This window comes from Magnolia sinica, chromosome 13, assembly GCF_029962835.1.
Source record: "Magnolia sinica isolate HGM2019 chromosome 13, MsV1, whole genome shotgun sequence".
In the NCBI taxonomy this organism is placed as follows: Eukaryota; Viridiplantae; Streptophyta; class Magnoliopsida; order Magnoliales; family Magnoliaceae; genus Magnolia; species Magnolia sinica.
The window spans coordinates 39026936-39042075 of record NC_080585.1 but is presented as its reverse complement, the minus strand read 5'-3'; the positions used below and the strand labels follow the sequence as shown (position 1 = coordinate 39042075).

Sequence of the window (15140 nt, the reverse complement as noted above, 5' to 3'; positions counted from 1 at the left end):
CGACTTGCCGGATCATCCTCCTGCTGGGGCGGTCGCGATCTACCAAGTCTCGATGCAATGCGGCTTGCGTCTGCCCCTTCAGGCCATTGTCCGGGGAGTTTTATCTCGTATTCAGATTGCCCCGGGGCAAATAGTTCCGAATGGGTGGAGGAACTTATTCGGGTGTGCAGTGTTGTGGGCTGAGATGGAACAGCCACCGCTAACAGTCGACGAATTTCTCCACTTATACCAAGTGCGCGTGAACCCGAACTACCCCGGCTTTTATGTCTTCGCTGCTTGGAGGCGGAGGCGGTTCCCTGATAATCGACCCTCCCACTTCCAACAAACATTGGAGAGAATGTTGGTTTTGGGCCTGCGGTCGCTAGATGAGTCCGGGTCCTGCGAGGCTCGTGTTCCTCGGGCGTTCAAGAGAGCAAGTGACTTGGGTCTTCTCTCTTGCCCTTCTTTATTTTTGTAATATTCGAGTCGACGGGCTTGTCCGAAGAAGCGGCAAAAGCTCGGCTCCAGTGCTTCCTCTCGGATCAAAGAGTTGAGGACGTTGGATCCGACAGATAGGTCTTGTGCTCTTACAGCAGGAGCGTCTTCATCTCGCAGGTCTAGACTCGCCGTCACAGGTAAACGAAAATGTATCTTCATGTATCTTCTATTTTTTCTGACTTACTTCGTTTTTTAATTATTTTTAGATTTGCCCAAAGCTCGACCCATCTCAAGATTGTTCCCGAATCGGCCCCCTCGGAAATGACTAGAGCTCGTCCTCCTCTTAGGGCGGTTTCGAAGTTAAAGGCTCCTCCGCGATCGGTTCTTCTGTCGGAGCCTCGGCCGCCGAAGAGACAAAGAGTGGTGCGGAAGGAGAAGGAGCCTGCGAGTTCTTCTGGCCCCTACTGTCGTCGTAATTTCTGACCCGGAAAAAATGGTGGAAATGACGGTGGCCGCAGCCTCGGAACCTCGGGCGGCACCCGACTCGGGACACGTTGCGACGGATGTTCCGAGACAGGAGGAAGAGACTAGGGCTGCGTCTTCCAGAGGGAAGAAGAGACGAGGACCGCATCCTCCAGAGGGGAGGAAACGAACCAAGAAGGGCCGTCCGTCTTGCAGAAGGTGGTGTCGGGGATGGTTCCCTGGGCCTTAGCCCATGGGAGCGAAAAAGAGTTCATCAGGTCTCTACAATGCTCCTTCATCGCAAACCTATCGCCCTATAGCCAAGGCGAACTCGAGCTTGCTGAACTGCGGCCGCTTGCATTAAAGGCCAAGACGCAAAGAGTTAGGCGCTTCGACTCAGTGCAGAGCCCTTGATGAAGCGCAAGCCGAGGTTACTCGATATTAGCTCTCCTTTCCGAGTCAAGAAGAGAACCGAGGTCTCGCACCTTGCTTCTGTGCGGATGACTTGGCTCGCTAAGCGAGCGCAGAGCATATTCGAGGCCAACGAGAAGACTCCGGAGGGCTGTGAAGGCTAGGGACCAAGCCGTCCAAGCTTTCCTTGAGTCAGTGGAGTTCGAGGATGAGAGGGATCGCTTGTTCCGAGTAAGAAGAGATACCACGGAATGTGTCAAAGCACCATAAAGAAATCTTGTTCGACCTTGATCTTGGCTCGCTAAGCATCGAGGCGTGGAGGAGCATATTCCGAGAAGACTCGGACGCCGCCGCAGAAGTCACTAGGGACCAAGGCCGTACATGCGAGAATGCTTCGGTTGTCAGCGGAGTTCGAGGATGAGAGGGATCGCTTGTTTTAAAGCGGATATCTGGAATGTATCAAAGATATATGTTGATGAATGAAAGAAAACGCTTAGTTCAGAGTCCTTAAACATTGAGTACCGAGCTTAGGATTGGAGGACTTTAATCACGAGAGTACCGAGCTAAGGATAGTAAATTTTGAGGTGCTAGGCCGTTACCAAGGATGAGGCAATGACTTGTTTAGATCTTCCTACCGGAGGTACGTCTCTTGTTTTTTTGTCGGATGGTGCCCGACACGATATAGGGTACCTTCCCAATGTGGTTGATCCCAATGAAAGAAAACGCTTAGTTTTATTCATTTGACTTGGCTTTAAACTTTCTTATAGTCTTTAAACATTGAGTACCAGTAAGGATAGTAAATTCGAGCTCCAAGGATGAGGCAATGACTGTCCGTTTAGATCTTCTAGCCGATACGTTCCTGGTCGGATGGTGCCCGAGACGATATAGGGTCCTTCCCAATTGGGTCCCAACGTACCCGATCCAAATTCCTTTGTATTGGAAAATACTTTTCGGAGAACCATATCTCCCATTCGAAACCTCCTGATCTTAACTCGGGTATTGTAGAACCGAGCCATTTGTCGTTGCCGTGCCTCCGTGCGCAGCCGTGCCACTTCCCTTTGTTCGTCAAGAAGGTCGAGCCCGAGTGTAAGGAGTTCTTCATATTCTGCTGTATTGTTCGACGCTTGGAATCCAAGTCGTAAGGCATACTGTATATAGGTATGATCGGGGGTTTCCAGCACAACCCCAGCCCCACTTGCCTTCGAGTTGGAAGAACCGTCGACAAACAGTGTCCAGGGAATAGGGCAGGGTAGGGTCGGGGGAGCGGTCGTTGTTGGAACTGCAACATCCTTTGGCATATCGTTGACCGGGAGTTCGGTTGGTGGCGTCCCCTCTGCAATAAAATCAGCTACGGCTTGCCCTTTGATTGCTACCTTCGGTCTGTATTGAATGTCAAACTCACCCAGTTCGATAGCCCACTTCGTGAGTCGACCGGAAGCTTCTGGTTTCTGCAATACCTGGCGAAGCGGAAGATCGGTCATCACGATGATGGTATGGGCGTGGAAATACGGCCTGAGTCGGCGAGAGGACACTTTTTCCAAGCTTGGGTATCTCGTTTCTGCTGGCAATAACGCTTTGCTGACGTAATAAACCGGCAGTTGCTTTCCTTGGGATTCTCGTATCAAAGCCGAGCTAACCGCTGCCTCGGATACTGCTAGGTAAAAGAACAGGGACTCCCCTGATTCGGGTTTTGATAAGAGAGGTGGAGAACCGAGATATGATTTTAATTGTTGGAATGCCGCTTCACATTCTTCCGTCCAACCCATTGTTTGTCTTCCTTTCAACTGTTTGAAGAAAGGGAGACATTTATCCGTGGCTCTGGACAGGAACCGATTAAGTGCTGCGACTCGTCCAGTCAACCTTTGGATATCCTTAATGATTTTAGGGGATTCCATATCAATCAAAGCCTTTATCTTCTCAGGGTTTGCCTCTATTCCTCGCTGACTAACCAAGAAACCGAAGAACTTTCCAGAGCCCACCCCAAAAGCACATTTACTCGGATTCAGCTTCATCCGAAACTTCCGTAGGATGAGAAACATTTCTTCCAAATCATTCACATGATCTGTCGCGTGTATACTTTTGACGAGCATGTCATCAATGTATACTTCCATGGTTCGGCCTATGAGCCGAGCAAAGATTTTGTTCACTAATCTTTGATAAGTTACGCCGGCATTCTTCAGACCAAATGGCATCACTCGGTAACAATAAATGCCTTTGTCGGTGACAAAGGTAGTCTTTGATTTGTTTGTTTGATGTATTACAATTTGATTATACCCTGAATATGCATCCATGAAGCTAAGGAGCTCATGTCCGGCGGTACTATCTACTAACTGGTCTATCCTCGGGAGCGGAAAGCTATCCTTCGGGCAAGCTTTATTTAAGTCAGTATAGTCAATACAGACTCGCCACTTCCCGTTGGATTTCTTTACAAGCACGACATTCGCGACCCATTCTGGATAGTGTATTTCTTCTATGAAATTAGCCTGGAGGAGTTTGTTGACTTCTTCTTCAATGATGGCGTATCGTTCAGGGCCGAGCGGTTGTCACTTCTGTCGGATCGGTCGATATGACGGATCGATGTTGAGTCGGTGAGTCATCATAGTGGGGTCGATCCCGGGCATATCTTCATGACACCAGGCAAATACGTCGGCGTACCTACGGAGCAGGGCTATCAGCTTTTCTTTCAAGGGGGACTGTAAAGACGAGCCAATTCGTACCGTCTTGGATCCATCTGTTTCGACCAAGGGGAATGAGATAAGGTCTTCGACCGGCTGCCCTCGTTCATGACTCTCGCCCCGAGGGTCCAATGATTCGATCGTTGATATGCTGATCGGACTTTTGTCGGCGGTTTCCTTTACAGCTATCATGTAACAACGCCTCGCATCTTGCTGGTCTCCTCTGACAATTCCTACTCCCGACTCAGTCGGGAATTTCAGTGAAAGATGGTATGTGGATACCACGGCCTGGAGGAGACTCAATGAAGGTCGGCCGAGTATTGCGTTGTATACTGAGGGTTGATCGACGACCAAGAATTCAACCATCATCGTCGTCTGATGTGGGGCACTACCAGCAGTGAGTGGTAACGAGACAATCCCTTCGGGCAGTACTTGTCCTCCGGAAAAACCGATTAACGGGGTCCGAACTGAGCGTAGCATAGATCGTTCGATCCCCATTTTGTCGAACGCCTGAGTAAACAACACGTCTGCAGATGACCCCGTATCGACGAGTATCCGGAACACTTTTCGGTTAGCGATAGTCAGGGTGACAATCAATGCGTCATCGTGGGGGTGATAGATACCTCGGGCATCTTCCTCTGTGAACGAAATGCAATATCTTTCCCTTTTCTTCTCCTTTGGTGGCCGATCTATAATCATAAGCTCGGACTTAGGCTGACTAAGTTTTCTCGCATGATTCCTTCGAGCATTGTTTGAGTCGCCCCCACCTCGCGGACCGCCGATAATTGTCTGAATTTCTTCCATTGACTGACTCTCGGTCGGACGTCCCTCGGCTACCCCAGCTTTAACCACATGTTCTTTGAGTCGGCCGTCCTTTATGAGTCATTCGATCTCTTCCTTTAGGTGACGGCAATCACTTGTGTTATGCCCATGATCACGGTGATAATGTCAGTATTTATCCTTGTCCCGCCGATTAGGATTACTCCTGAGCTTACTGGGCCAGTTGACAAAGCCTTCGCTTTTGATTTCCATCAATACTTGTTCCTGAGTCTTGTTCAGGGGGGTATATGTGGAAAATCTTAGATCTAGTCGTTTGCCTGACCTTCGCTCATCATGCGCTTGATCATCCTTGCGTTTCCTTCCTCTGGCCGAGTCGGCTTCCTTTTTGGCCGACTCTTTGACTAACGTTTTAGTTTCACGCAGAATTCGCGTTTCTTCGGCGTTTGCATACTTATCCGACCGTGCCATAAATTCTGCCAGAGTATCGGGCGGAGTTTTGTCTAGAGATGCCAGGAATGGCTTATCTCTAACTCCTTGTATGAGCGCATTGAGAGTCGTTTCTTCTGAATGTTTTCGAACCTGAAGGGACTCGAAATTGAAATGCTTGATATAATCTTTCAATAGCTCTCCCTGCTTTTGAACTATGTTGTTCAGATGTGCAAGGGGCTTCAATTTCTTTTTTCCACCGATGAAGTTGGTGAGGAAGGCGTCGCTTAGCTCAACGAATGAGCTAATGGATTTTGGTTTCAACTGTTTGAACCACAGTCGAGCTACATCGGTCAATGTAAGAGAAAAGGCCCGACACATTACTGCATCCGAGGCATCGTGGAGCTCCATATAGGTTCTAAAGCATTCGATATGCTCCGTCGGGTCGGTCTTGCCGGTGAAAGGAGTGATTTGAGGTAATCGAAACCTCTCGGGCAACCGAGCCTTCATTACCGAGTCCACAAAGGGGGACGCCTTTGCTTCGGATCTGGTCGAATACATATTCCCGCCATGCTTCATGTACGCCATCTCTTTCGCCATTTCTTCCCGCACTTCTCTTTTAAAATTTTGAATATCGGCTTTCCAAGGTTCACTGCTCTCTGCCGTGCCTTCCATGGAAGGGCGGATGCGCCTTCTTCGCTCTATCTCGTGTCGAAGATCGGTCGGGGGCAGGGAAGCGTTGGCCGACTACGCTGGAGATGGTTCTGATTCGCCTTGGGGTTGGCTCGGCCGGAAAGACTGCGGCGCGGAAGGTTGAGGATCAACCGCCGCAGTCGGTACGTGCGTTGTCTCCCCTTGAGGATGCGGGAGTGGCTGCATTTGCTGCTGATACATTCGTTCCAGCATCTGCTTCATCATATTCATATCAGACCGGATTTCTTGAACCTCCTGGTCCAACCGCCCATCGTTGCGACCCCGCTGATTGTTGCTTGTTCTGGTTGCTCCTCGTTGGCGGTTGTTAGGTGGGTTCTGGGCTGCGGGGACCACGACTGGACCTGCCGGCCCTGTAATCGAAATCTCATTCAAATCTTCTTCTGGGACCGTCCTTCTAGTCATCACCATGGAATTCAATATAGAAATATGAGATGGCTTTTTTGTACGGTTCCCACAGACGGCGCCAAACTGTTGATGCAAAAATCTGGTTCGTCCTCTCGGACCTTCGTATACCTGCACAGAAAGAGAACAAAGGAGACCCTGGCTCGAGCAGGGGACCCTCCGATGCCGAAGTCAGGCCTGGATTCTGGGTCTAAATGTATTGAGGGGTTTTGAGAAAGAATTTTTGCGTACCTCACAAGACGATGGAGGTTCCTCTTTTATAGTTGCTGGAGCATTTAATCGTAGGAGGATTCTTCTCCTGATATCGTGTGCGGGATCCTCTCCTAGTATCACGGAGATAGGATCGTGCCCATCTCCCGTCCTCATCCGATCCCGTGAGCTTCGGGGTCGGGGATCTTATCCCAAAATATTCGGGATGAGGCTTTATCTTGTGCTGGCCGATCTGATAAGATATCTTGCGCCGGCCGATCTGACAAGAAGATCGGCCCGATGCATGCCCGGATCGCTGATGTATCGTCCGAACCGACTTAACTTCTGTCTCGGTTTAGTGAACCATGCCTCGGATCTGACACATCCTTTGGCGACCCGAGGCATTTATCTTGAGCTGACCGATCTGATAAGAAGATCGGCCCGATGCATGCCCGGATCGCTGATGTGTCGTCCGAACCGACTTAACTTCTGTCTCGGTTTAGTGAACCATGCCTCGGATCTGACACATCCTTTGGCGACCCGAGGCATTAAGTCCGAGTCTCCGATCTGATAAGAAGATCGGCCCGATGCATGCCCGGATCGCTGATGTGTCGTCCGAACCGACTTAACTTCTGTCTCGGTTTAGTGAACCATGCCTCGGATCTAACACATCCTTTGGCGACCCGAGGCATTGAGTCCGAGTCTCCGAACTCTGTATGTTTTGTCCCCAACACACACTATATGCTGCACGCATACATGACTATGAAACACGTGTGCAAGATTTCAACAGAGCATTTCTAAAATCAGACCATTAATTTTTCACCTCAGATGGGCCACCTCATAGAAAACAAATAGATGATCAGGAGATTTTGTTTTAAATATATAGGTTACTTTGTACGGTGTGGATCACCCGAAATTTAGTGCACTGAGCAAGAAAAGATAGATTCTCCCAAGTTCAAACCAATCCCGTTATCAGGTGGGCCACACCATAAAAATAATGGACAGTCACCTAAAAATAATTATATCTACATGGGTTATGTGGAATCATCCTGATTTTTCAGGCAACCCTTGGACACGGATTCGATAGTGAGGCCCTCACCACCCTCAGCCGTGGTGATGTGACTAGCGAGATTTGTTCGGTTACAGTGAGGTGACTAATGAGATTTTATTGGTGGGCCACTTCTGTGACAACATACTGCCCCACCAATCAAATCTCACCACATGGCCCCATTGCTCTGAGTAGAGTTGTACACCAGTCAATCTGAATCAAGCTTTCAGATTGAATCAAGCTTCCGAGTCAAGCTTGGATGGCCATTAGCTAACGTAGCTTGAATTTGGCTCAGCTCGGTCCTCCATCTTGTCTGGCTTGGTCAATGCTTCAGGCCAATTCGAGCTAAGTTTAAGCCTGTGCAGCATTTTCTCAAATACTTTAAATGTATATTTAAATTCTCACGTAATGCAGAACAATAACAACTCTTCAGGTATTTCATCAAACACTCGGTAAGTTAAATCAAAATCAAGATATGGGTTTGTTTTATGATGTGAAATTTTTTTAGTGGTTTGTTTTGTATTCGTTCCTTCCTCACCACCAACTACTCCTGTGGAGAATATAATGTAGAGAGGGTCGTGGATAATTACATGGCCAAGATGGATCAGATAAGGCCCTAGTTGACGATAGAAGTCATCCGGATAGTCGGACCTTAAATTAGTGGTATCTCGCAATCCAAAATGAGTTATCGGACGTAAAATATACAGTTTTGGGGTAGAACGAGCTACTTTAGCCACCTAACCCTACTACACTAGGTTGCGCAAGCTGGATTTGAGAAATATCACTAGATCGACGGTCGTTTCCCTAATTTAATTCCATTTTTATTATAAATAGTAAGTTTTAGTTTGATTATGACTCTTCATACGTTAGGCTTTAGGAGTTGCACCCAACGCGAAAAGATCTTAGAAAAATTAGGAGAACATCTTGGTGAAGCCAAATAGGACACTTGCTATTTTTGGCCGAAAACCTTGCGCACTAGTAGACATCACGACCGTCTATAAATAGTATTTATAGTAAGTCGCGAATTCTAGGAGTTTTAGTCGTAGTTTGATTCTAATCTCTTTTCCATTATTTAGTATCCAGAATAGTTATCCTCTTGAGGAAGATGGTGCTCGACCTCATGTCCTCCCTTGCCTCAGAATATGCACACCCTGAAACAATAGTTTGCTGAGTCATTTCATCAAACACCTGGCAAGCATCATCAATATCAAAATAACCGAGTCACTGAGCTAAGTCAATTTGAGTTAGGGTTCGATCTGAGTCGAGTTGAGGTTCGATCCGAGTCAAGTCGAGTCGAGCCCTGGCAAGCTCGAACTCGACTCAAAATTTTTTCGAGCTCCAAAAATCAGCTCGACTCAATGAATAGGAATCCAATTTCAAACCGAGAAGAGTCGAGCTTTTTCGAGTCATGTCAAGTGAGTTGACCGAGCTAACTCGACTCTTGTACAACTCTAGCATCGAGGGTGGTACGGCAACAGTTCCAACAGATTAGACAACATACGCCCCACCAATCAAATGTCAGCACATCACCACACTGCACTGAGGGTGGTAGGGCAACACTTCTAACAGATTAGACGCACGGGGTTGGCCCCACATGCCACTAGTTGCATGATTTTCTCCTCAATAAGAACCATTCTCCACTAGAAGAGTGAAACCCACTTATAATTTTCACACCAAAAGATCTTAACATCGTGGCCCACCTTATGGAAAGCTCAAATTTCACAATCATGTCTCATATTAGCACGTGTGCATGCATGTGGAGGGTCAATGCTCCTACAAAAAGATATATAGATACCATTGCACGACTGTACAACCTGTAACACATGAACATGACTCATTAACTGTACACCCAGCAAAATAGCACTCAAAGATGTGAATTAATCTCTCTCATTTTTAGCTATCTCATTACAATTGGATAGTCACACCTCGTGCACCTATAGCGACGCGGGCCGGCGTGTTCTCAACGGAGTTGCCATATCCATGCCTTGTAGGATCATATTTCTCCCCATCACCCCATAGTGCATAAGCTTCTTCGCCATGGACCGCATCGTCTCCGATAACAAGCTCATGTTCAGGCATCCTCAATGGCATGAACAACCTTATGAAAAGTAGGATCACGGTCGTCGATATGATGTTCCAACCGATAACGAATAATGCTCCCACTAGCTGCTTCAGGAATTGCACTCCTCCATTTCCACCATAGAATGCGCCCCTCGAGTTCTTCACTGGTAAGAGGAGGCTGCAGAGTGTAGGCTCTGCGAAGAGGCCCGTGAGCGCGCCGCCAAGCGCCCCCGCCACTGCATGTGTATGGAATACAGCGAGCGTGTCGTCCACCTGTGTTTGATAATCATATGGTTAGATGGGTAATACTTGGATTGAATGGCTATAACTATGGGGACATCTGATCATATTTCAGGCAGTGGTCCACTTGATAGAGGGGTTCTCAATATTGGTTTGTGCCCAAATGCAGTGTAATTGATAAAACCATATCATTCTTTGATTTTAAGAAATATTTACTTGTTAAAGAGATGCACTCTATCCATCACATGAAGGTGAGCCAAGAATCAAGTCGGTCCCGTAATCAGGTGGGACATAACCAGAGGTTGTTGAGTTGTATGCCTATTTCTAACATTGTGGCCATCCAATAAGGGAATGAGCTTGATTTTTGTTTCTAACAATGGTTAGGCAGCGGTCTGTGGGTCATCTTGCCCAAGGTACTTTTGACATTGTTTGTTTAGGCCAACGGTTAAAACATATGGCTTATTTAAGTAAATGGGTTAGCAGGGACAATTAACCACTTGCTTTAAAAGCTCGAACTGATATATTATGTTGAATCGATTCATTTATCTCATAACCTAAGCTCCACATTTCATGTATTAAGACTTCAATCAAACTCCTCTCGTGGCCCCACTTCATATGGGTTTTGCTTCACACGAGCCACCTACGTCACACAGCCCATCTACCCCAAGTATGCCCCCTATTTCACATGCCACCTCACTCGAGCCCAATATGAAAACGCCCATGCATTACCAATCGAATCAAATCCAACCCAACCTAATCTAACCTGCCTGTACAGCTTAAAAATGACCTAGTCTACATGATCTGACCTAACCTACCCCGAACCCATAATGAACTAATAGACTATATGTATAAATACATACCCGTTATATATATATATATATATATGTGTGTGTGTGTGTGTGTGTGTGTGTGTGTGTGTGCGCGCGCGCGCGCATGTGTGTGTGGATACATTATTGAGCAGGGTTGCACATGCTTGACATGCTTGTGGCCTCAAATTTCATTCTTAAACGTGGTCACATCGAGTCAGTTCAGGCCGACCTGATTACAGCAAATGAATCAGGTTGGGTCTGCCTTGGGCTTGAAGAATTTTGAGTGGGTCTGATCTTGCCACGGGGAAATGGGTTGCGGCCCGGGTTTGGGCCGAGTTCTTGACCCGTTTGGCAAACATGTCACTGTCAAACTCAACCCGACCAAACTAGACCCGCCACCCCTAGTTTTGACAAGGACTTCTAAACACACCACAAAATAGGACCTTTTGGTAATTTTAAACGAGTATAATAAGTAAAATAGACAATGTGATGTTTATACCTGCTGCAGTAGCGTAGACTTCTTGTGGAGAATCATCATTGTAAACCATGGGATGCTGCCTGATAGAATACCCATCACAACTGCGGCCCACCCTTGCACTAGCCCTGCCAAAAACACCCATTTTCTACCCATTTATTACAATAATACCACTGTTTTATTTTTTTAATTAATGAAAGTAAATTTAAGAAAAGAAATTTGAAAAGTCAATGGTATATTCTACAATAAGCATCCATCCATTAGTGATGGGTCATACCTGCTCCAGGAGTAATACAGACCAGTCCAGTAATCATCCCTTGGACGGCTCCGATCACCGACGGTCTCCCAAAGAAGGCCACATCCAAACAAGTCCATACAAGAAGGCTCGTCGCCGCACACACATTGGTGTTGAGAACAGCTACCGATGAGGTGATGTTGGCCGCGTTAGGTGTTCCACCGTTGAATCCAGACCACCCCATCCATAGAAGCCCAGCACCCGCCAGCATCAGCAAGACGTTGTTAGGAGGGAATCTCTCCCTATCACTCTTCAATCTCGGGCCCACCTACACAACACATTTTCCCTGATTAATAAAGAAATTATGCATAATGACTCAATCACTCATCTGAGTCAGCTCACCCGTCGTGACTCGTTCCATCAATCTTTTCTTTCTTCTTTCACGAATCAATGCGACACGGAGCTAAATCTCAATTGATAATGCCAGCAAAGCTACTCTACAAATACTAATAGAGATTATGCATAATTACTCAATGATTTATCTGAGTCAGCTCACCCGTGACTTATTTCATTATTCTTTTCTTTTTTCTTTTGCAAATCAATGTCATACGGGACTGAATCTCAATTAATAATGACGACAAAACTACTTTACCACTTACAATATCCAATCGCGTATTTAAGTTGTATGTAAAATATTAATAGAGAAATTATGCATAATGAATCATAATGACTAAATCACTCATTTGAGCCGGCTTGATTTGGTTAATCGATCTATTTTTTTGGACGAATCAATGTAATGTGGGACTGAATCTCAATGGGATTGAATCTCATAGTATTATGACTGAATTTCAGTAGATCATGGAAGCAAAGCTACTTTAACACTTACAATACTCTATCGTGTATTTATTTTTTTATTTTTATTTATTTAATTTTTTTTTTGAAAAGGGTGGGTACGCACCCCCAAATTTATTAAATCAAGGAGGCCAAATGTACAACCCTTCCGGCAGGCTCAAACAAAAAGGAAGGGAGCACCGCCTATCATATGCAAGCTCACCTACACTACCATGAACAACAGAACCATGGGGTGAGCCAGGGAGGGTCAGGTAGCTACAAGGCTCGGCCAGAGCTCCCTAACAAAATGAAAAAAACCACACCGGAATCAGGCTCTCAAATAACCCAGCCCGACTTTATCAGGGACCAATAGGCCCCTAATATAAATCGGCGAATAACCCAGCCCGTCTCTATAGCGTATTTGAATCGTGTACAAACTATTAAATATCAATCAATAAGTAATTAAGCTTACCCAATAAGCCGCAACGAATCCGGCAATTCCCGAAGAGACATGAATGACATAACCACCAGAGTAGTCAATGACACCCCATTGGTAGAGAAAACCGCCGCCCCAAAGACTAAAAGCGCCAACGGTGTAAGAGAAGATGAGCCAGAGAGGAACAAAGGCCATCCACGCCTTGATATTCATCCGACCGAGGACCCCACCAGCCAATAGAATGAGTGTGATGGCAGCAAATGTGAATTCGAAATAGACAAGGGAAGCCATGGGATAGAGAGGCTCTGTCATAGGAGATTCCTTCGTTCCATTTCTATGGTTGTGCCCGCTCTCGGGGATCTTAGCTTGCGCGATGAGGTATTTCTGGCCGAGTGCAGGCGCGCCCTTCCCCCAGAAAGGTAAGAGCTTGTCTCCAAAGGCCATGCGATAGCAGACGAGAACCCAGAGTATAAGAGCGGCTGCGAATGCGTAGAGTGCCATAAAAGCTGAATTGACGGCCCACTTCTTCTTGACGATGCTGCCGTAGAGGATTACAAGGCCTGGCATGCTTTGAAGGCCGACTAAGGTGGCTGCAGTCAGCTGCCAGGCGTTGTCGCCTTTGTTTAGCCATGGTGGCACGGCTGGAAGGTTCGGATCATACGCTGGAGCGTCTGCCATCGATCTTGGTCACTGATCTGGAATTGGGTTTTTCTTATCTAGGATTTTTATGATTTGATTTGGTGTGGAAAGCTTCGTTGTGGTAGTAGTAGTTGTTGTTGTTGTGGCTGCTAAGGCAATGGTAATGGAATTTCATTGTGGGTAAGGGAAATATAACAAGGGGAAGGTGGGAAAAGACTGGGCACAGGAGGCCGTGTGTGGACTTTGACAAAAAGGGTGAAATTTCAAAGGTTTCGGCTGGCGGACTCTTATGTTAGTTGTGCAACATTTTAAAATGGTGGTGAATCTTCATCCGTACATATGGCCATAGTTTTATCGCAATCAGACCGCATGAGCGTTTGAAAATACTGTTTAGAAGCATAAACAAAGATTTTCACTGCTATGATAATATTAACCATGCGATTTCATACCACCCATTATTTTAATTTTAAATGGACGGTTAGGATTTAGCAATCAATTTTATTTTATAGATATGATTTAATCACATTAAGGTCCACATTTTGGACGACTTGGATATCTGTACATTGGTTCCCACGTGTACGGTGCGTGAATGGGCTATTACCCCACCAATCACTGCACAAACAGGAGCTCCATGAGGATTTAGCAACCAATTTTATTTTATAGGTATGATTTAATCACATTAAGGTCCACATTTTGGACGACTTGGATATCTGTACATTGGTTCCCACGCGTACGGTGCGTGAATAGGCTATTACCCCACCAATCACTGCACAAAGAGGAGCTCCATGATGTGTGGATTTTATCCACACCATCCACGTGAATAGGCTATTACCCCACCAATCACTGCACAAACAGGAGCTCCATGATGTATGGATTTTATCCACACCATCCATCAATTTCTCTGTATCATTTTACAATATAAGTCTTAAAATGAGATAGATTCAAAGCTCAAGTGGACCCCACCACAGGAAGTAGCAGTGATAATAATGCCTACCAATTAAAGCTTCTTAAAGTACGTTGTGGTATATATTTGCCATAGAACTTATTCATACGGTTATATAGACTTCGATGAATGGAAAACATATATACCTACTTGATTCAAAACTTGTATAGTTTTCATGAAGTTTTCAACACTAAGTGTTTAATTGTTATTGTGTAGTCCACTTGTACTTTGAATCTGCTTTATCTTTAAGCTTTTAATGAAATAAAGAAACGGTGATAAAACCTTTACATAGAGTTGGGTATTGAGTCAAGTCGTACTAAGTTAGGGCTGACCTGACTTGATATGGTTTTGAAATAAGCCTGATCCGAACTCAATTCGAATCGATATTGAGTCTAGCATGCCTAAACCAATCCAAAGCTGGGTCTGGCTTAAACTAACTTAGACTAAGTCTAACCCGATAAAAAGTATCGAGTTAGTTCGAGTTGACACCGATTCAAATCGAAACATGAGGGAGGGAGGGAGGGAGTGGAGAGGAGAGAGAGGAGATCGGTGGTAAATCCGCTGATGGTGGTGGGTGGTTGTCAGGTTTGAAAGAGGAGGGTGGGAGGAGTAGAGAGGAGGGAGAGAGGAGGAGGAGGAGGATGGTGGTGATGGTGGTGGGTGGTTGTCGGGCTTGAAAGACAAGAAGAGGAGGATGAGGTAGGAAAAGAGTTTAGGATCGGGTCGAAGTGGGGTCAAGCGTGGCGTATAGGGTTAGAGATACTTTAAAACTAAGGTTTAAGAGTCGACTCGGTTTCGAATTGAGTCGAATCTGATCAAATCCAGTTTCGGGCCAAGCCGAGTCGAGTTACCGGGTAATTAGAATCGAACTCAGTTTGAATTTAGTTTGGATGAAGCCTACTCAATTCAAACCGACTCATCTATCTGTTCCAGGTAAAGTCAAGTCC

The 15140-nt window shown here is 46.1% G+C and overlaps 1 protein-coding gene across 1 annotated transcript; it reads right to left on the bottom strand.

The window, feature by feature from the left end:
• Window positions 1–9241: 9241 nt before the first annotated feature.
• LOC131223630 (ammonium transporter 2-like) lies at window positions 9242–13498 on the bottom strand. The gene is made up of 4 exons (XM_058219080.1): window positions 12648–13498; window positions 11387–11672; window positions 11134–11237; window positions 9242–9858 (listed from the first exon to the last, which is right to left on the bottom strand). The coding sequence occupies exons 1-4, from the start codon at window positions 13287–13289 to the stop codon at window positions 9430–9432; spliced, it is 1461 nt and encodes a 486-aa protein (XP_058075063.1). The 5' UTR covers window positions 13290–13498; the 3' UTR covers window positions 9242–9429.
• Window positions 13499–15140: the final 1642 nt, after the last annotated feature.

Coding starts and splice junctions, on each gene's coding strand:
- LOC131223630 (XM_058219080.1), bottom strand. CDS start 13,289: ATGGCAGACGCTCCAGCGTATGATCCGAACCTTCCAGCCGTGCCACCA. Junction 11,238..11,386: donor CTGTATTACTCCTGGAGCAG/GTATGACCCATC, acceptor TGTTTTTGGCAG/GGCTAGTGCAAGGGTGGGCC. Junction 9,859..11,133: donor AGTCTACGCTACTGCAGCAG/GTATAAACATCA, acceptor TATCAAACACAG/GTGGACGACACGCTCGCTGT.